This window comes from Callorhinus ursinus, unplaced genomic scaffold (genome assembly GCF_003265705.2).
Source record: "Callorhinus ursinus isolate GAN/ISIS: 27379988/994484 unplaced genomic scaffold, GSC_fseal_2.0 scaffold2, whole genome shotgun sequence".
Taxonomy (NCBI): Eukaryota; Metazoa; Chordata; class Mammalia; order Carnivora; family Otariidae; genus Callorhinus; species Callorhinus ursinus.
Genome location: NW_027397064.1, coordinates 25,216,492 through 25,237,507, shown reverse-complemented (window position 1 = coordinate 25,237,507; position 21,016 = coordinate 25,216,492). Strand labels below are relative to the sequence as shown.

Sequence of the window (21,016 nt, the reverse complement as noted above, 5' to 3'; positions counted from 1 at the left end):
GAGGAATTTAGTATTCTTGGATGAAGTTCATTGCATTTTTAGACAGCTCTTTTTAGTGTCATGTCCTTCTTACATTTGTTTTTTTAATTTAAACTCAATTAGCCAACACATAGGTTGGCTATTTGTTTAGTTTCAGATGTAGTGTTCAACAATTTATCAGTTGTGTGTGCTTATATTTGACCAAATTTTGCTCTTCTGTATTTTCTGTCTATGATTTTTATATTAGTTTTCTACTTCTGTGTAACAAATTACAACAATTTACTGGCTTAAAACAACACACATTTATTATCTCACTCTTTCTGTATGTCAGATATATAAGCACAATTTAGCTGGCTTCTTTGCTTTAGGGTCAGACCAGGCTAAAATCCAGATGTCAGGATGGGCTGCAGTCTCATCATGGGTTTGACTGAGGAAAGCTCCACAAACAGGTGCCCTGAGGTTGCTGGCAGAAGACTGAAATTCATGTTTTCCTGTTGACTCTTGTCTGGGAGCTGCTCACAATTTCTAGGTGCTGCCTACAATTCACTGCCGTGTGGCCCTCTCCATAGTTACCTTACAACACAGCAGAGAAAGTCTAATTCCAGTCTACTAATACAGAGACTTTATAATACAACATGATCACAGGAATGATATCTAATCACCTTTATGATATTTGTTGGTTGTAAGAAAGGCACAGGTCCTGCCTGCACTCAGGAGAGGATTATAGGTCATGTGACTACCAGCAGATGGGAATCAGGGATGGCTCCCTTAGGTCTGTTTATCACTGTCCTTTTGAAGTTGTACAGACTCTTCCCAGATTAACTTTCCATTTATTCAAAAGTAGCTATTGTGAAGGACGCCTCCCCTCCACACACACACCAAGACTTCCATTTTACTTGATGACAATAGTAACTCACTAACAAAGTTATCAAGGGCATAATTAAATCAGATTTGGGGAAAAGGTATTTACTTTGGATACAGACTAAACAATAAGAACTATCTTTCATTGGATATCTTTTATATGCCAAAACAAAACTAGTGTCCTTACATTCATAATGTTATCTAAATGTTTATGTATTTATTTTTGTCTTTAAAAATTTTTTTATTGGGGCACCTGGCTGGCTCAGTCTGTTAAGAGTCTGCCTTCGGCTTAGGTCATGATCTTGGGGTCCTGGAATCAAGCCCCATGTTGGGCTCCCTGCTCAGCAGGAAGTCTGCTTCTTCCTCTCCCTCTTCCTCTGCCCCTCCCCCCTGCTCATGCTGTCTCTCTCTCTCTCTCTTGCTCACTCTCAAATAAATAAAAGTCTTTAAAAAAATTTTTATTGAAATATAATTAACATACAGTGTTCTGTTAGTTTTAGGCGTATAATGATTCAACAATTCCATACATTTCTCAGTGTTCAAGATAAATGTATTCTTAATCTCCTTCACCTGTTTCATCCAACCCCCCACCTACCTCCCCTCTGGCAAGTACCAGTTATCTCTATTTAAGAGTCTGGCTTTTTGTCTTTTTTCTTTGTTCATTTGTTTTGTTTCTTAAACTCCAAATATGAGTGGAATACTCTATGGTATTTGTCTTTCTCTGATGGACTTATTTCATTATTCATATGCCAAGATTTCATTATTCTTCATGGCTGAGTAATATTCCTGTGCGTGCGTGCGTGTGTGTGTGTGTGTGTGTGTGTGTGTGTACATGCCATGTCTTTTTTATCCATTCATCCATCGGGATGGATGCTTGGGTCACTTCTATATCTTTGCCATTGTAAATAATTCTGCAATAAACATAAGGGTGGATATATCTTTTCTAATTAGTGTTTTCATTTTCTTTGGGTAAATACCCAACATGGAATTATGGATTATGGATTATGGCAATTCTATTTTTAATTTTTTGAGGAGCCTTCATACTGTTTTCCACAGTGGCTGTACCAATTGGCATTCCCACCAACAGACCATGAGGGTTCTTTTCTCCCCCACATCCTTGCCAACACTTGTTATTTCTTATCTTTTTCATTTTAGCCATTCAGACAACTATAAAGTGATATCTCATTGTGGTTTTAATTTGCACTCCCCTGATGGTGAGTGATGTTGAATATCTTTTCATGTGTTTGTTGGCCATCTGTATGTCACCTTTGGAAAAATGTCTATGCAGATCCTCTGCCCATTTTTAATTGGATTAGGGTTTTTTTGGTATTGAGTGCTATAAGTTCTTTATATGTTTTAGATATTAACCCCTTATTGAATATATCATTTGCAAATACCTTCTCCCATTCAGCAGGTTGACTTTTAGTTGTTGGTGGTTTCCTTCTCTGTACGAAAGCCTTTTATTTTAGTGTAGTCCCAAACATTTAATTTTACTTTTGTTTCCCTTGCTTTAGGAGACATATCCAGAAAAATGTTGTGATCACCAGTGTCAAAGAAATTACTGCCTGTGTTTTGTCCTAGGAGTTTCATTAAGGTCTCACATTTAGGTTCTTAAGCCATTTTGAGTTTATTTTTTTGATATAGTATAAGAAAATGGCCCAGTTCCATTCTTTTGCATGTAGCTGTCCAGTTTTCCCAGCATCATTTGTTAAAGAGACTGTCTTTTCCCCATTGTATATTTTTTGCCTCTTTTGTCATAGGTTAACTGACCATGTAAGCATGGATTTATTTCTGAGCTATTTTGTTCCATTGATCTATTTGTCTGTTTTTGTGCAATGACCATACTACTTTGATTACTGTAGCTTTGAAGAATATCTTGAAATCTGGGATTTTGATATCTCCAGTTTTGTTCTTTTTCATGAATGCTTTGGCTGTTTAGGGTCTTTTGTGGTTCCATACAAATTTTAGGGTAATTCTAGTTCTGTGAAAAATGGTGTTGTTATTTTGATAGAGATTGCATTAAATTTGTAGATTGGTTTGGATAGCATGGATATTTTACAATATTTGTTCTTCTGATTCATGTCTCTTAAGTGAATGTTAGACAAAGGTTGTAGCAGTGTCAAAGTTTTTGCCCTTAAAGAGCTCATTTTCTAAAAAGGTAATTAAAAGTAATTAAGTAAAATTATTTGTAGACTACTCTAAGACTATGAAGCTAATGCAAAGGAAAAGAATGGGAGGGAGGTTCTTTCTCCTTGAGAGCTGCATGATATGCAGGAGACAGCCTCGGGAAGATCTGGAAGAACCATGTAGGCAGAGGGGACAAGTCTAAAGGCTCTGAAATGGGAATAAACTCAGCATGTTTCAGGAACAGCAAGAAGGCTAGTGTGACTAGGGAGTGGTGCTGAGCAAGGGGGTACGATGTAGGGAAACAGGTCAGAGAGGTTGTGAGGGGTCCAGTCACACAGGAGCCAGGAAGGCATGTTAAGAAGTTTGGATTCTCTCCCAGGTGTGATGCAAAAACCACTGGAGTTGTTGGAACAATAGAGTGCATTAGCCAAATTGCATGTTTTAAAGGTCATTCCGGATGGATTACGGAAAAAAGACTGGGAAGGCAAAAGTGGACACAGAGACTAATTAGGAGACTGTCGCAGTGGCCCAGGTGAGAGAGCATATGGCTTGGTCAGAGTGGAAGTGGTACAAGCAGAAAGGCTAAGATGGGGCTGGAATTGGGGTTCATTTACAGGACAGAGCTGACATGACTGGACCTGGGGAGTGAGAAAAAGAAAGGAATCAAGCATAACTCTGAGACTTTTGGCTTGAGCAACTGCATGAATGGTGATTAAATTTAGGAGATAAGGAAGGCTGGGAAAAAGCATATATAAAAATACTTGACTCACTTTCATGTATCTCTTTACCATCATTCAAGCCACTCATCTCCCTGTGCCTGGAGTACTGCAGTAGCCTACTGACTAATCTCTTCTTATTAAATCTTGCCACCATCCAGGACAGAACATACAGAGTAAAAATAAAAGGCAAACCACAAAATTCTTACTCTTGAACTCTTTTAATGCTGTCCAGTGCTATCAAGATAAAATTCAAAATCCTTGATGAACCCCTTAAGGCTCCACATCATTTGGCTGCTGTCCAGTTCTCTAGTCTAACATTATGCTGCTCCCCACACCTCAGTGACTAAACTTCAACCCTTTTTTAGACTTTCAAACTTCCCCTTAGCTCTCAGATTTGGAGTATGTTATTCCATCTGTCTGCATCATTCTTCCATCTATCTCCATTTAACCAATTCCTGTTCCTTTATGACTCAATTTAAATATCATTCCTTTTTTCCCTGGAGAGGCTCTGGCAGATGTTTAATACTTTCACAGAACTCCATGTTTTCTCTTATAGCATGAGTAGCACACATTATATAAATAGTTGTATGACTATTTGTCCAATAGTTATCTCCTCCACTAGACTATAAAATCCACACACAAGAGAAGGGACCAAGTCTCTGTTACTTCCTGCTCTCTCTAGTTTCTGGCACATGACCTTCACTGAAGGGTACTGAATAAGTGAATGAGTTTAATTTTTACAACAGCCATGCAAAGACCTTATTATCTCTTTTAAAGATGTGGAACTGAAGCAAAAAGAAATTAAATGGTTCCCCCAGGGACACACACAGGAAGTGGAAGAGCTATATTTGAACCCAGTCTAGCCAATCACATGGTCCACAGTCTTCTCTACTCCCTCATGAAGAAGTAGGTCTAAACCTTTCCAGACGTTTTCTTTGGCTTCTCTTCCATGGCCCTTCTCTAATTCGTCCTTTTTTCTACTTAAATGAGAAATTATTCAACATAAGATCAGAGATGTGATTTTTATATGCTTATGCATCTTTAATAGACTTACCAAGAAATTTAGTTGGAGTTATACCCATTTATTAGTTATCCATTGCAGCTCCAAATTACTCTGAAATTGAGTGACTTAAAACAACAAAGGTGTTACCTCACAGTTTCTGTGAGTTATATATCCAGAACCAGCTTGGCTGCAGTTGTTCTTGGGTCAGGGTCTCCTTGAGGTTACAGTTAAGATGTTTGCTGGGACTATAGTCATCTGAAGACATGACTGAACTGGAGGATCTGCTTCCAAGATCACTCAGGTGGCTTGTGCCTGGATGCCTCAGATTCTGAGGCCTCTCCATAGGGCTACTCACAGTATGGCAGATGACTTGACATGAAATGAATGCAGTGTGTGTGTGTGGGGGGGGGTTCTATTTTAATAATTTCAGAAGTAATGTACCACTACTTCTTCCATATTCTATTGGTCACACAGACCAAAATAATATGTTTTAGGAAGAAACTATACAAAGGCATGAGTACAACAAGGTGAGGATCATTGGAGAGATCTTAGAATCTGGCTACCATTGTTTGCTCTCTGGCTCCCAAGGATTCCCTTCTCTTTCACATGCAAAATACACTTACTCTCACCAAGGTTGCCCGAAATCACATCCAATTACAGGATCAAATCAAAGTCCAGATCTCATCATTAAAATCAGATCTAGGTACAAATGAGGTACCTCATGTGTATGATTTAAGTACAATTCCTTTATTATAGTTCCTCTCAATCTGTGCACCTGTGAACTAAAAAGACAAGTTATCTGCACCCAAAACACCCACATACAATGGTGGGATAGGCACATGATAACTGCTGTGGACATGTCTATTTAAAGGGAGAACGTAGGAGGCACTGATCCATAGCAGTTCTGAAATCAAGATGGACAAAGGTTGGAAACTTCTTGATTAGATCTCAGTCCCATTCTTGCCTATGGCTCTTAGCTCCACCCTCTGGGCTAATGATCCCATGCTCTAAATCAGCTTTCCTTTTTTAAGAAAGATAGATGTGTTTATAGCTGAGTAGTTTTCTCAGCTTGCTTACTGCCAGTAAAATTTGGGAGATACAACAGCCTCTTTTAACTTTTTACTGCTTTGGTAGGGTTTTTGTTACATTTCTTTAAAAACTTTGGGAGTCCACTGTGAATCTTATTGGGGCCAACTAGAATAGACAAGTCTCTTTGAGATAGTCCTTTCTGTAACTTGGAGAAAGGTTGAAGAACAACACCCTTAAGTTTCTTAAAAGTCTCCACCCAGGGCGCCTGGGTGGCTCAGTTGGTTAAGTGACTGCCTTCAGCTCAGGTCATGATCCTGGAGTCCTGGGATTGAGTCCCACATCTGCTCCCTGCTCGGCAGGGAGTCTGCTTCTCCCTCTGACCCTCTTCCCTCTCGTGCTCTCTATCTCTCATTCTCTCTCTCTCAAATAAATAAATAAAATCTTTTTAAAAAAAAGTCTCCACCCAACCACCCCCCTTTGTATGTGAATCACACTTTCAAAACTTTTAGAGGACCTTTTGTCTGGTGGAATAATATTCTGAAGCAAGACCTTAGATCATTCTGATGTCCTAAAAAGATTTTACAGTTTCACCCTTGACTTTATCTTTAGACCATGTTTTTCCAAAAATGCCCTAGATTTGATGTTTGCTCAGAAGCCATTTCTTAATTTTAGCATTATTTCCCATCTGGAGAGGCTGAGAGCTTTCAAAATCATCAAACCTGAGCTCATTATAATAGTTCTTCAGTTAGGGCAAATATTTTATCTTTCAATCTCCTGTAAGCAGCAGGAAAAAATCAGAAGACACCTTCAACACTTTATTTGGAAATCTTAGATCACTGACTTTGTTGGGCATGTTTCTTTAACTCTCCATATCACAGCAGGCAGGTTTTGCCACTACCTAACAAGGATCCTCCTTCCTCCTCTTTTCAATGTCATCTTCCTTACTTCCCTTTAAGCCCTTACCAGCAGCCTCCTTAAAGTTCAGGATTTCTACTAGTAATTTGTGCAAGGCAATTTATGCTTTCATTTTTTAAGGATTATTTTTATTTTAGAGAGATAGCATGCATGGGGGAGTGGGAAGAGGGGCAGAGGTAGATGGAGAGAGAAACTGAAGCAGACTCCATGCAGGATGCAGAGCCCAACACAGGGCTTGATCTCAGGACCCTGAGTTGGAAACCAAGAGTTGGACATTGAAGTGACTGCACCACCCAGGTTCCCCTATGCTTTCATTTTTTTTTAACACTCTTCAAAGTGTTCATAGCCTCTGCCTACTGCCTGATTCCAAAACCATTCCCAAAATTTAGGATGTTATCTTGGTATGAAAATCTGCATTAACTATCAATTGTGTTATAACAAATTACCCAAATTTCTTAATAGCTTAAAGCAAAAGACATTTATCACCTGACATAGTTCCTAAGGGTCATGAATCCAGAAACAGTTTAGCTAAGTGGTTGTAGCTCAGGGGTCTGTCAAGATGTTGGCCAAGGCTGCCGTCATCTGGAAGTTTGAGTGTGAGACTGCTTTCAAGATCACTCAGATGGCTGTTGACTAGAAGCTACAGGCTTCACCATCCAAGCCTCTCCAAAGGGCTGCTCATGACATGCCAGCTGGCTTCCCCCAAAACAAAGTATCCCATAAAGAGAGGGAGCAACCAAGATCAATGCTTCAGTGTCTTTAAACCTAATCTCTAAAGTTGACATGCCATCACTTCTGATATATGCTATGAATCATACCAATGCTGGTATAGAGAAGGCACCACCTAAGGGTGTGAATACCAAGAAACGGGGATCAGTGGAGCCTATTTTGGAGGCTGGCCACAACAAACAGTAATGATGATGATATCACCATCATTTTAGATATAATTATGACTGTATCTCTACATTTTCTTCAATTATTGAGTATTCTCATATTCCTCCTTCACTAATTCTGTTCTGTACTATCCAAAAAGTTTAAATGTAAGTAATTTCTACCTCAAATACTATATTTGGTCTGACTTTTAAAAATTATTAAAAGCAATATCAGGGTGAAATGTTGAGGTCATAAAATACCTAGAAGCTTATATTTCTTACATAATTTTTCTCAGCCAGAATATGCATTGGAAATTTGCAAATATAAGCATATGATATTTCTTTGACAAACTGCAAGGTTCAGGGTTTCCTCTTTGTGGATGGAAGTTGTTTTTTCCATTCTCTGAGATTACCACATTTAAACATCTATATACATATGCATTTCTTGACACATACATACACACAATCACCCACGGCACATCCACACCTACATATGTGAATTAGACATGAATCAGTGGCACTTTAGAAGAATGAATTAGGTCTTCTCTCTGCCTAGCTGCAGAGGCTGGTTACCATGGAAATGATGCACAAGGTAGACCTTTCAGAAAATGCTAATGTTAATGTGTCTTTGTTGGAAGAGTTCATGTATTAATCAGAAATGAAAAGAACTTTAATAACAAAGCAATGCAAATATCTTAGAAACAAAAGCTGTCTGCTTGTATCAAACAAATACAATTCATCATCTCTTTTGCTCTGACCTTGACTGAACAGAACATCACTCTTCCCTGAACTCTGCAATCAGTGAGCAGGTAGCTAGTTTTTAAAATTAATGTGAGATTTCATCTTCAATTACCATATGCACAGACTTAATTTCTGCTTTGTTAAATACTGTGTAGGGTCAAAACTGATTTCCACAGTTCTCTGCCTCCACAGATTATTATTTCCAGAGTGTTTTTCTGCCTTAGATGCTCTCTACTAGCATCCCCCAGCCCTAATTAATAATAACTTGGTTTCCTGAAGCCATAGTTGCATGGAAAATATGTTAATGAAATTTTTAGATTTTTTGACAGTCAAAAAAGTTGTCATAATGGGTTATTTATTTTATGAATATAAAAGAAGCATATGCTAATTATAGAAAAAAATTTAAAGGTATAAAATATTTTTTTAAAGTAAAAATCATCAATGAGCTCATCAGGAAGATTTAAATATCATTCATTTTTTGTATGTATACTTCTTTTCATTATTTTTACATATACCATTTAGAACAAAAGTTGTATTTGTACTTTAATAACATTTTCATTTTTTTCTACAAAGTGACTTATAGAATAATAGAATATTAGAGTTAGTAAGAGCATTTTTATCAGATCACACAATGATAGCCCCCATACCATCTTTTTCCAGTTATGTAAGTTTTTCACTCACATGTTAATTAGATTGTTAATTAAAATGAGTTTTACCAGATTAGTGACAAGTTGGTGATCTGATAATGCTCTCTTAAATGAAATTAAACATTTATTGATGATTCTTGCTTTTTATTGACTACTCACCCCAATATTGCTCAAAATTTAAGACAAATAAACTCGTCCTTGAATAACACCTAAAATGAAGGTACTTTGGGTTATAAATATTTGCTACGGAATGGTCTTCAACTTCATTGTTGTTTCAAATGGGGTCTCTTTAACTATTAAGCAATTTAATGTGAATTTACTTAACAAATTTTTATTAACATAAAGACCCTTTTAGTCTCTGATCACAGCCTTATGTTGGTGGAGTCTTGCTGTTGTGTAGTCCATCTTCAGCTGAACTGACATGATTTGTCAGGAAGTAGTTAATGACCACAGGACTCAAACTGTGCAGTTAATAATTACTTTCATCAAATACATTTTGTATGTAGAGAAAGACATAAATTTAGTCCTCTGGCACCCTTAGGGACAAAACTGTCAATATATCATTCAGTTAGTGTTTCCATATAGGAATTGTTTTGGATATTGGCCTACAAGAGCAAAAGTCATACATTACATGTTTCTCTAGGGCAATTGCTCTCCAATCTTATTAAGAGTGTTTAAGAATTACCTGGAGATATTGTCTAAAATAAAGATTCCTGGGCTCTATTCCCAGCAATTCTGGTTTAGTGAGTCTGGGGTAAGACCTGGGAATGTGCATTTTTAATCAATTCTCTTCTCCCTATCCACTTGGGATTCTCAAAGAACTTGTCCACTGACATCTCATTATATGGAACACTGCTCTTGGATTTGAAATAATTTATGGAACTCCCTAATCTAATTTACAAACTGGAAACATTTGGGAACACTGAGGTATGGGGCAGGAAGTAAGGGGTAAAGATAGCTAGTCCAAAGGGGGAAAAATAATTCTGTTGAACTCCTAATATCTCCCTTAATCACAGCAGCCTAGTCAAGAAAACAATAGCTTTCACAGGCTCTTATAAGTCCAATGACTGTCACAAATACTTGAGGACCTAAAATTACCCAGCTGGTTGCCAAACCAACCTCATACTTTGTCTTTTCTTTAGGAATCCAAGACTATAGCACTGGGGTGGGGTGGGGGGAATCCTATTATTCTAGGTATAAAGACAGCCTGAGAGAAGTGGGGTAGTCCATGCTTTTTTAAGAAAGAGAAATGGAGGTGAGAGGTGGCAGAAAGAGAAGTGAAAGCCTCTTAAGGTTATGAGAATCGAGGTTATTTCTTTCCCTCAAACTGAGCTTGAGGATGTAATCAACCAGTTTCCTCCTGTAATCTCAGGATGAAACAAGTGCTATACTGGTCAGTCTGAGACAAGATTAAAACAGGGGTTAGTAGCAAAGGTTTGGACTGGATATATAGGGAGGCCATAGGTACGCTGGTGCCTGTACTCCAGAAGGACTACCAGCTCTGGGCCCTGAGGGAAGGGAGGGAGCAGTTGTGGAGAACTCTGTGGAGAGAGTCACTAACAAGAGCTGTGACCACAGATGGCCTAGGTCAGTCCGAGGTCACAGGGCCAGTCCTAGGCAAACCTCTGAAGGCAAGGAGTCTTGGGGAAGACACCATTGTCCTTCTGCTGTCAGTCTCCTGTGAGAGCTTCCTTTTGCCAAATCCAGTCAGGAGCCAGAGGCAGGGGAAGCCTTTGGTTGAGTCTTCCAGGGCGGATGAGTCTTCCAGGGCAGGGAGATAGAGAAGGACAGAGAGGGAATGGGGTCTGGAAGTGGGGGCTGAAGACAAATCAAAGTAAAAGATTTCCTGCCTGGGATGGGAACCTGAATTTTGAATCTAGCCCACATGCTCCTTATGAAAACTTGGCAGCTCATAAAATTCTGAGACTCGGGCTTTTTATTAAAATGGCTACATAATAAAAAGTTAGAGGACAAAATCCGTTGAAAGAACAGACCTAACACATCGCCTTGGGGATAATGAGACTAATTTGGGCAAAAAAACATATATACCTATACATACATATAGACGTATATACATATTTAACATATATAAGTATTAAAATCATGTATTATGTATTTGTTACATATAAATGTATGATGTTATATATAAGTATATGTGTATATGATATATAGAGCATAGAATATATTATATATAGTATATATATATAGATGTACTTTATACAGATCTACTTTATGTATAAATGAATAGCAGATTTTTAGTCCCTGTTGATAAAATCCAAGGTCTTAGCTAATGTTCTTTAAAGAAATCCAGAAAAGTATACAACACCTAAGTGTTCAGTTTTATATCTTTTCACAAGTGAATACAATGATCACGCTGATAAAATAGAACATGATAAGCACCCTAGCCTGTCACATCATATAACATATAAATAATATTTGGCAAATACGTGCCAACATTGATTTGCCCCTTTTCCTTTGGCTAATTTTCAGGATGTTCTCTAGTTCTTTACTCTAACAAAATTGATGCCATAAACACCTTTGTACATGTCCCCTTGTGTGCATGGGCAGGAGTTTCTCTAAGATAGAGTTTCCCCCAGGAATGGAATTTCTGGAGCATAGGGTAAGGACAATTGAAAATTTACTAGACGCCGCCTAATCGTACTCTGAGTTTACCAGCAGTGATGAGTGTTTCTGGTTTGTCACACCCTCAGCAATACTTCCCATCTTCAGGCTTCTATAGTCTCACAACTCTGATGGATTGTGACTTAAGTCCACATTTCCCTGGCTATTACTGGAGTAGAATACCTCTCTCTATTTTGTCTCTCTTTAGGTTTCTCTTTGGCAAAATGTCCTTCCATACCCTTTGCACATTTGAGCTGTTTGTCTTTTCCTTCCTGATTTATGAGCATTCTTTATTAACAAAAATAATAATTCTTGGTAGGCTAAAGACTTACAGGTATTTTTTCTACTTTGTAAATCTTCACTTTGTTTTTTTTTTTAAAGATCTTATTTATTCATTTGAGAGAGAGAGAGAGAGAGAGAATGAACATGAGCAAGAGGAGGGGGAGAGAGAGAGGAAGGAGCAGGCTCCCCGCTGAGCAGGGAGCCCAATACAGGACTCGATCCCAGGACCCTGAGATCATGACCTGAGCTGAAGGCAGACGCTTAACTGACTGAGCCATCCAGGCACCCACTTTATTTTTTTAATAGAAATTTTAAATGTGAATAGAGTCAAACTTATCAATACTTTTAAAAAATAGTTTGGAATGTTATCTTCTTTAGAAATCCTTTCATACCCTTCATCATAAATATTTCTGTTTCTTCTGTTTTGCTTTTAAGCGTCTTCAGTTCATCTCAGGTTGGCTTTTTTTTTTTTTAAATACGGCTGTATGAGAGATGGGTATGTTTTTTCCCACATAAATAGCTGATTTTTCCTTCACCATTTCTTAAATATTTATTTTCCTGCAGATTTGTAACTTAGTCTCTGTTGAATATCAGATTTGTACAACTGTGAGGGTATGATTTGGGGCTCTTCATTCTTTTGCATCACTCTGCCTGACTCTGTACCCAAATATTATTATCACTCTTTTCTATTATTATAGCACTTTTCTAATTTTTATTATTGACTTTAATAAATTAATAATAAATTTATGAAAGGTTTTTCTGCACCTAGTGAGAAAATTATGTGGGTATGTTCTCTTGTAATCCTTTTAGGTGGCGAATTACTTTACTACATCATCTTTAAATTCCTAGGAAAAAACCAAGTTTGTACATTGCTGAATATAGTTTGTTTGCATTTTATGTATCTTTTTACATCAATGCTCATAAATGAGACTGGCTTCTGATTTTCATTTCCTATGCTGTGCTTGTCTTGTTTTAGTAGCAGTGTTTTCCTGGCCTCATGAAAAGATTGTTTCCTTTCTTTTTCCTGTCTGTGGAACACTTTGTATGAAATGGGAGATACCTATTTCCCTAATGATTAATGGAATTTAGCTGTAAACCTTCTGGGCTTAGTGAATTTCTAAAATACATTTTATTTCCCACAGTTCGGTTTTTAAAGGTTGTGGGTCTAGAGTTTGGTTGGATAAATGTGTTTATCTAGGTATTCACATTTTTAATCACAGTGTTCATAATGTTTCCCCCTTTTCTAAAATCGTTACTATATCTAGGTATGTCTGCATTTTCAGTGATAGTATTGTGATCCCACGTTTTACTGTATTTCTTCATTAATTTTTATTAGTTTTGTCAAAGAAATAATATTTGGTTTTGTTAATCCTATCTAGCTTTGTCTTATATTTTGTTAAACATGCTCCTATCTGATGTTCCTTTTTTTTCTACTATTCAGGGTCTTCCTTTTTTTAACCTGTTTAAACATTTTTTAGTCTTTTTTTAAATGTAGATGCTTCTCTCATTATTTTTTATATCCTTTATCTTGATAGAAGCATTTGAAGCTCTAAATATCCCTCTAATTCCAAATGAGCTATATCTCACAAGGTTTTTTGTGTGGACTCATTGTCATTCCATGTAATATATTAAAAATTCTCATTATAACTTTTTATTTGACTTATGAGTTATTTCAAAGTATGTTTCTAAATTGCTAACCCATTAGAGCTTTTTCCTTCCTTCCTTCCTTCCTTCCTTCCACTATTGATTTCTGTTGGGATTCCACTGTGGTTAGAGGACCAGGTTTACATGAAATATTGAAACTTCAGTTTCTTTTGAGACTTGATTTGTAAACATTTCCAAGGTGCGAGAAAATAATATTAAGTGTATATTCAGATCTCTTATATTCTTACTAATCTCCATTTGTTTGATCTATTATTTGTTGAAAAATATGTGTTAAAAATACTACTGATATTATTTATTTGTCGATTTCCCCTTACAAGTCTCTCAGGCTTTACTTTAAGCATTTGGAAATTTTGTTATCAGGTATATACATGTTGAGAGTTAGTGTAGCTTCCCAGCTAATTTTTTTTAATTAGACTTTTGGTGACCATCTTTATATCTAATAATATTTTTATGTTAAAGTCTACTTTCATCATTGCTGTACCAATTTTATTTTAGTTAGATTTACATTCTGTACCCATTCTCTCCTTCCCAATTTTATAATTTTCTTTTGTAACTAACATGTGGCTAAACTTTGTTCTTTAAATCTAATGTCACCATTTTTGTCTTTTATCTCATGAGTGTATTCAGTATTTATTTTTATAACTGCCATTTTGGATTTTTATCTTCCATTTTATTTTGTGCTTTTTATTTACTCACTTTTTATGTGTTTCTTTTCTCTCTTCTCTTCTTGTTCATTGACTGAGTTTTCTCTAAATCCCGTTTTCCTTCTATTGGAAAGATATAGTTATCTTTGAAAATTTAACATGGATATTTGACTATTAAGAGTCATAATTCAATAAAATCTCAACCCTCCTTTTGAACAGCAAAAGATCTTTCGAATGATACTCTCTCCCTTATTATACATTGTTATCACCACAATCAAGATAATGAACATATTTCCTTAAAAGTTTTCTGTGATCCTTAGTAATTTTTCCCCTTCCCACCCACTCTTTCTCCATCCCCAGGCAACCACTGATCTGCTTTCTGTCACTATAGATTTGTTTGTAGGCTTCTAGATTTTCATATAAATGAAAAACAGTCTTTTTTTTTTTGATCTGGCTTCTTTTACTCAGCATAATTATTGAATATATCAATAATTCTGACCTTGTTATTGCTGAGTAGTGGTCCATTGCATGGATGTACACAGCTTGTTTATACATTCACCTGTTGATGGGTATTTGTATTGTTTTAAATTTGGGGCCATTACATTCTTCTTAAGTACTTCTCTACTCCAGGATTATAAAAAAATAGCCAAAATGTTTTTCTGGTACTATTATGTTTTTATATTTTTATATTTAAATCTTAATCTGTCTTGATTTTATTTGGTGAATAAAATGTGATAATTTGATAGGCTAAATTATATTTTTCTGAGTATGTGAATTATGCCAATATTATTTATTGACTAATATATCCTTTGTACTAATTTAATGCATGACTTTTTTGATATATTAGGTTCTTATAAATATTTGAATCTTTTGTAGCTCCATATTGTATACCACTGAATTCTTGTCTATTACTAAATCAGCACTAGTTGGCCAAATATTGTTGTAAAACACACATTAGCATTGGAAAATTTACACCCTTTTACACCTCCTTTTATATCTTTCTTGATTACACTCAAAGTTTTATTCATTCATCCATTAAATTTCAGAACAGACTCATTGATTTATAAAAGATAAATCCCTTTGGAATTTTGTTCAGAATTTGTGATGCTATGATTTATAATAAGAAATATATATTTGGCCTTACTCCCTGTTTCTGTCAGTAAGCTCCTATTTCCTGAATGATGAAAGCAACAAAGGTGACTTTTGTTGTTAATGATGTGACATGTGGACTGCACTTAAGACTAGAAGCTGATTGCCAGGAGAACCAACCATGTGATTAGAGGGTTAAAACTTTTAAGTCCTACACCTGATCTCCAGGAAGGGCTGGAGTTTGAATCAATCGCCAATGGCTAATGATTTAGTCAATTATGCCTATGTAATGAAGCCTTCAAAAGATGCCAGAAAGGGTGGGGTTCAGAGAGCTTCTGGGTTGGTAAACACGGGGAGGTGCTGGGAGAGGACATGGAAGTCCATGCCCCTTTCCCATACCTTGCCCTAAGCATTTCCTCTGTCTGGCTGTGCCTGAGTTGTATCCTTTTATAATAAATCAGTAATCTAGTGAATAAACAGGTTTCCTGAGTTCTGTGAGCCACTCTAGAAAATTAATTGAATTCAAGGAGGGGATCATGGGAACTTCTGATTTAGAACCTGTCAGTACAAAGTACAGGTAACAACCTGGAATTGCAACTAGAATCTGAAGTTCAGGGGTGGGGTGGGGGCGGGGAGCGGGTCTTGGGAACCTCTAGTCTATGGCCAGTTGATGAGAAGCACAGGTGACAACCTGGTGTCTGAAGTAAGAGGGAGAGTAGTCTTGCAGGACCGAACCCTTAATCTGTTGCTATCTCTGGGTAGATAGGTATCAGAATTCAATTGACAGAGAATGGACCCAGTTCGTGTCTAGAAAAATTTTTTATGGTGTGGAAGCCCCACCCCCCCCAACACATACCTGTTGAAATTGGGTTCAGAACACAAAAGAGAATTACATATAAACTTATAGATTACTGGGGGAGGAAGTGATGGAAATCTTTAAAATATCAAGAATTTATTCTAATAACAGTTTGGGGCACCCAGGTGGCTCAGTCAGTTAAGCATCCAACTCCTGAATTTGGCTCAGGTCATGATGTCAGGGTTGTGAGATTGAGCCCTGCATTGGACTCCATGCTCAGTGGGGAGTCTACCTCTCCCTGTCCCCCAACTCCCTTTGCAAAAAAAACACAAAAGTTAGTTTGTCTGTTTATTAAGATTTTTTTAAATATTTCATAGTATTGTTTGTGGTGGTCCCCAAGTATCCCCAATTTCCTGTATTATCATTCTATTGTAATAGGAGGGTGATGTTTAAGACTAACCTGTGCCTGTGTGGTCTTTCCTAGTTTACCCTGATAGTGGTCATTCTTTCAAGTCATATAGAACAGTGATCCAATCTATGTTGAAAGTTAGGTATTTCCTACCTATCGCTGATACCAGTTGAGGTTAAATTGACATTTCTTTCCCCTACTTTTTGGAATAGATGTTTATCTTCAGCTTGTTGGGTCAAGTGTTATTTACATTTGAACATACTAAGTTATATTGTCAATTTTATTACTCGTCATTTTGCTCCCCAACCCATGGCATTTACCTATTTGCTGTTACTTCTAATGAGCTCTTTTTTCTTTCCGTTGTCAAAATGCGTATTGCTTGTATGTACAAAAGACTTTGATTTCTCCACCTTTGTCTTGAATCCACTTCTGAAATTTTTTAATTCATTCAAATAAATAGAGATAGGCACTAATCAAGTAAATGATATAATCTCAAGTTATGCTACATGCTATGGAGAAAATTAGAACAGGGTGAAAAGATGGGTAGTGGTGGAGGAAGGCCACTCTACACAGTGTTTGAGGAAGACCTCTCTGAGGAGATGACATTGGAACAGAGCCTAGATAAAGCCTAGGCCTCAAGGGTGGAAATTTCCACATAGAAATAAAGCTCTGAAGCCAGCATAAGCTTGACATAGTCAAGAGTAGTAAGAAAGCCAATGTGGTTGAAGCACAACAACCAGATGTGTCAGGACTGGTCCAATCAAGAGAGAGAAACCAAATAGTAATTTGAACAGGGCAAGTTTAATATAGGCAATTAAGTATAACAAGATTAGAGTATTGGAGTAGTAAGGGCTTGGCTAATAAGAAGTAAAGAGAACTCTAAAGAATATAAGCATAGCAGATATAATGGAGCAATCTCCAACTTTAGGGGTCAGACAAAACACCCAGGGGAGACCCCTCTCTCCCCATGGTTGAGATTATGACTCTGTTGGAGAAGGTGAAGTTATGCCTCAATGGATGGCAGAGAGGTCACCGTGGTGCTGCACCAGGAGAACTTCCTAGAAATCTGCCCTTTGGAACTTGTCAGAAATCCAACCCTCTCGGGTACTAGGGAAAGCTATTCATGGGGAGGTGTCTTGGTAGGAGCCCTCTGCTACAAAACTTCCAAAGGGAAGTGCCAGGGGGCTGTCGGCCACCGGGTGCTGCTGGGTACTGGGCACTATGGGAGCTGAGCAAAGGGAAAGCTGTGAGTGCTGCAGAAGTCTGGTTCTAGAAAACATACCCATGTGGCAGAAGCCACGTGCCCTGCAGGAGCTAAGCACTAGACAACCCATAAACACTACAAGAGCCTGGTACTGGAGAAGCTGTACACGCATTATAGGAACGTGCTGAGCAAGTACACCAGGGCGAGAAAGCAAAATTCTTTCTTCCTGCAATACCTTTTCCATTTCATCTACTGACCAAGCTAAACATCATACCAGAAATCAGTGGAAAAATATTTAAAGATCCCTGGCCCATTTTCACAGAGCAAGAAGAAAGATGCATTTGGAGCTAAGAGGCAGCAAATAAATATTTGGTACGCCATGGCAATCATGGTAATGAGGTTGGATTGGTATGCACAGCCAGATTATGCAGGTCATATGGACTACTATGAGAAGCTTGCATTTTATTTTAAGCATGATTTAACAATCCATTGGAAGGGTTTGAGGAGAGGAGAGGAGGAACCAGAGAAGAAGCAATGAGACTAGTAGGAAGTAATTACAATAAGCCTAAGGCAAGATGTTGGTGTCTGTGGACCTGATGAGAAGTGGTTGGAAGGAGAATCTGTGGGACTTTCTGAAGGACTGAAAGTTGACATGCAGTTGATATTCAAAGAGTATTCTAGGTCCCTGGAAAAAGGATAAGTTCTAGCATAACATACATATATGGGAACTTCGCTGGTTGTAGAAAACTTCTTGTATGACTGCCAACTCACTTAAATAATTAGTATCGCGACACCTTATGTGGTTGTTTTAACTTCTGTGTAGTTTCCTACTTGTCAATCAAAATACTCAAGATTAGACCCAGACATGGTCTGGGTTTGTGTATTTAAACTTTTTACTGTGACTCATGGTAAGAAATCTACTTTATGTCATGACTAATGACAATGCATGAGGTGAAATAAGTTTCATCAAGCATACAAATCCTTATTCCATTTGTTGCATTCTGATAGTTTTTATTCTAGTTAACATTTCAATAGTAGTCATATACTTTTGAATTAATTTCTTGAACCAATAATGATCTATAACCTTCAGTTAAAAAAAAATATGGGTCTGGGAAGTTCAGGAAAACTTCTCTTCACTTCTTAGTGGCCGCATTTTTTTTTCTGAAGTTCTCCATGTGTGGGTTGTGCCATTTGCTAGTTGATAGCAGGGTACAAAAATTTCCCCTTTTGCATCACCTAACTCAGGAAGAAACTGTGTTTGGGAGTTAAGTTTAGATTTTAGATGTAAGGTTTCATTTTGGATCCTAGGAGCTCTCAGTTTATAATTTGTTGTTTATTGGCTGTCATTCATTGGACCATATGTTACTCAATATGAAGAAGTTAAACATATATCTTCACATTCCCTAAGATACTTAGGATGATATATTACATTTAGTAATTGCATAAACCTATTTTGTAGTGTAATTAAGTTGAACACTAAAGAATGACTATATCATGTGTTTAAATTGAATAAGAGAATTTCAAAACCTTGAGATTTTTTTAAATTAGTCTTGCTATTTTATATGAATATATAGCTATAGAGTTTTCAAAATGATTTCAAAATTTTGAAAATTTTCTTCATAACCTAACTTTTGCTTGTTTAGTACTTTGCAGTTTCTTTGGTTCTTTTATATATTAGAATCACCAATAATAGATTAAAATAGCCAATAATATATACAAATACTCCCATTTCTATCAAGGTAAAAAAAAAACCTGATAGCATTGTATAAAAGGAACATCACAATCTGAAGCTCATCTATTTCTATAGACTCTCCTCATCGCCCACCACCCAAATTACTCACCAACTAATACCAATTGCTTACTCTCCCCCACCTCCCCAAAACTCATGATTTTGTTTTCTAACTCCACCTTTGTAGGCATGGTTTCCTGCTGATGTGCCCTCCTGCCCCATCCTCAACTTTGCCTAGCTGATTCCTACCTATCCTTTAAAACTCTTTCTAACCTCTCTACTTCCAGGAAGTATCTAGCAAAAGTGAAATGAGTGAAACCAGTTGGGAGAATAGTAGAGTAAACGACACAAAAGATAAGTGGATGAATAAGTAAGCAGATGAGAAAAGCAGAGCTACAAGCCATGTTGTGTCACCCCTTGGAATGTTTGCCAATAAAATCATCTTCTTTCTGTCACTGGAAACAGAGCCTCTCTCATGATACCTCCATGCCAAAGGTCCCGCTATGCCACCTACTTTGACGTTGCTGTTCTTCGCTGCCTACTCCAACCCCATTGGTCTGAGGAAGGCACTCAGTGGTCTCTGATGTACTATCTACAAAGGCTGCGGCACATGTTGGAAGAGAAGCCTGAAAAGCCTCCAGAACCAGATATTCCTCTCCTGCCCAGACCCAGGAGCAGCTCGATGGTGGCAGCAGCTCCCTCACTAGTGAACACCCACAAAACCCAAGTAAGAGAAACTCAGTCCACTGTCTTTTGACTCAACAACTTTGGCCATAACAGATTCTCTTTTTCTCCTATGCATCCATCTCTTCATTCCAGCCCTGACTACTTATTGGTGGGTTACTCTGATCCTATTATCCTTTCCTTTCTATCTTTTATTGCTAGACCCTTTTGCTTCTTTCTTAGCATCTAATTTACCACTCAAAGAAGGGTATCTAAATACCTCTACTCGCACTAATCTACAGTTAAGACTCTGTTGGCCCAAAATAATGGAAAATTTCCCAATAGAAGTGCTAGTTAATAGATAGTTCTCACATACAACTGTTAATTACTGATATCATGAAATGTGACACTAGAATTTTACTGAATAGGGTTTACCTTCTTTTGCATAGCTCAAAATTTTTTAGCACCTCAGTATAGTAATTAGAAATATTGCCTTTGGATATATAGTCTTGCTATTTATTATAGATGTTTGGAAAAATAAACTGACTGTATACCAATTTGATGATATCCCCCTGAAAATCACTTTTTTATAAATGAACGTGCTAATATCAGCTTGAACACTTTTTCTTTCCCTCTTTCTCATTGATACCATGTGTGCTGGATATGTAGAGAAAAAAACTGTGCTTTGCAGTATGTTCCAATTGTTTGGTTTACTTAAATATGAATTGGCTATGTCTGAAAAAGTCTACATATTCTGAAAATAAACATGAGCAATATTAGAGTGAAAAGGAGACATACTCTGTTTTAGTAGTAGATGATTCTGCCCAAATTAAAAATCTCCTTTGGTGAACCATTAAACAGAAAAACTTTGATGAAAAGAGAAGATAAGATACCTGTCTCCTGGGCGCCTGGGTGGCTCAGTTGTTTGGACGACTGCCTTCGGCTCAGGCCATGATCCTGGAGTCCCGGGATCGAGTCCCACATTGGGCTCCCTGCTCAGCGGGGAGTCTGCTTCTCCCT

At 37.3% G+C, this 21,016-nt stretch overlaps 1 protein-coding gene across 4 annotated transcripts in view; it reads left to right on the top strand.

Annotated features, from left to right (window-relative positions):
- The window catches only part of UNC80 (unc-80 homolog, NALCN channel complex subunit), a 228,889-nt gene that overhangs the window by 28,886 nt on the left and 178,987 nt on the right, over nucleotides 1-21,016 (top strand). For all 4 annotated transcript variants that reach the window (XM_025892412.2, XM_073879220.1, XM_073879217.1 and 1 more), the window contains exon 8: nucleotides 19,799-20,060. In XM_025892412.2, the coding sequence (XP_025748197.1) occupies nucleotides 19,799-20,060 (262 nt within the window). The remainder of the gene's footprint in view (nucleotides 1-19,798; nucleotides 20,061-21,016) is intronic.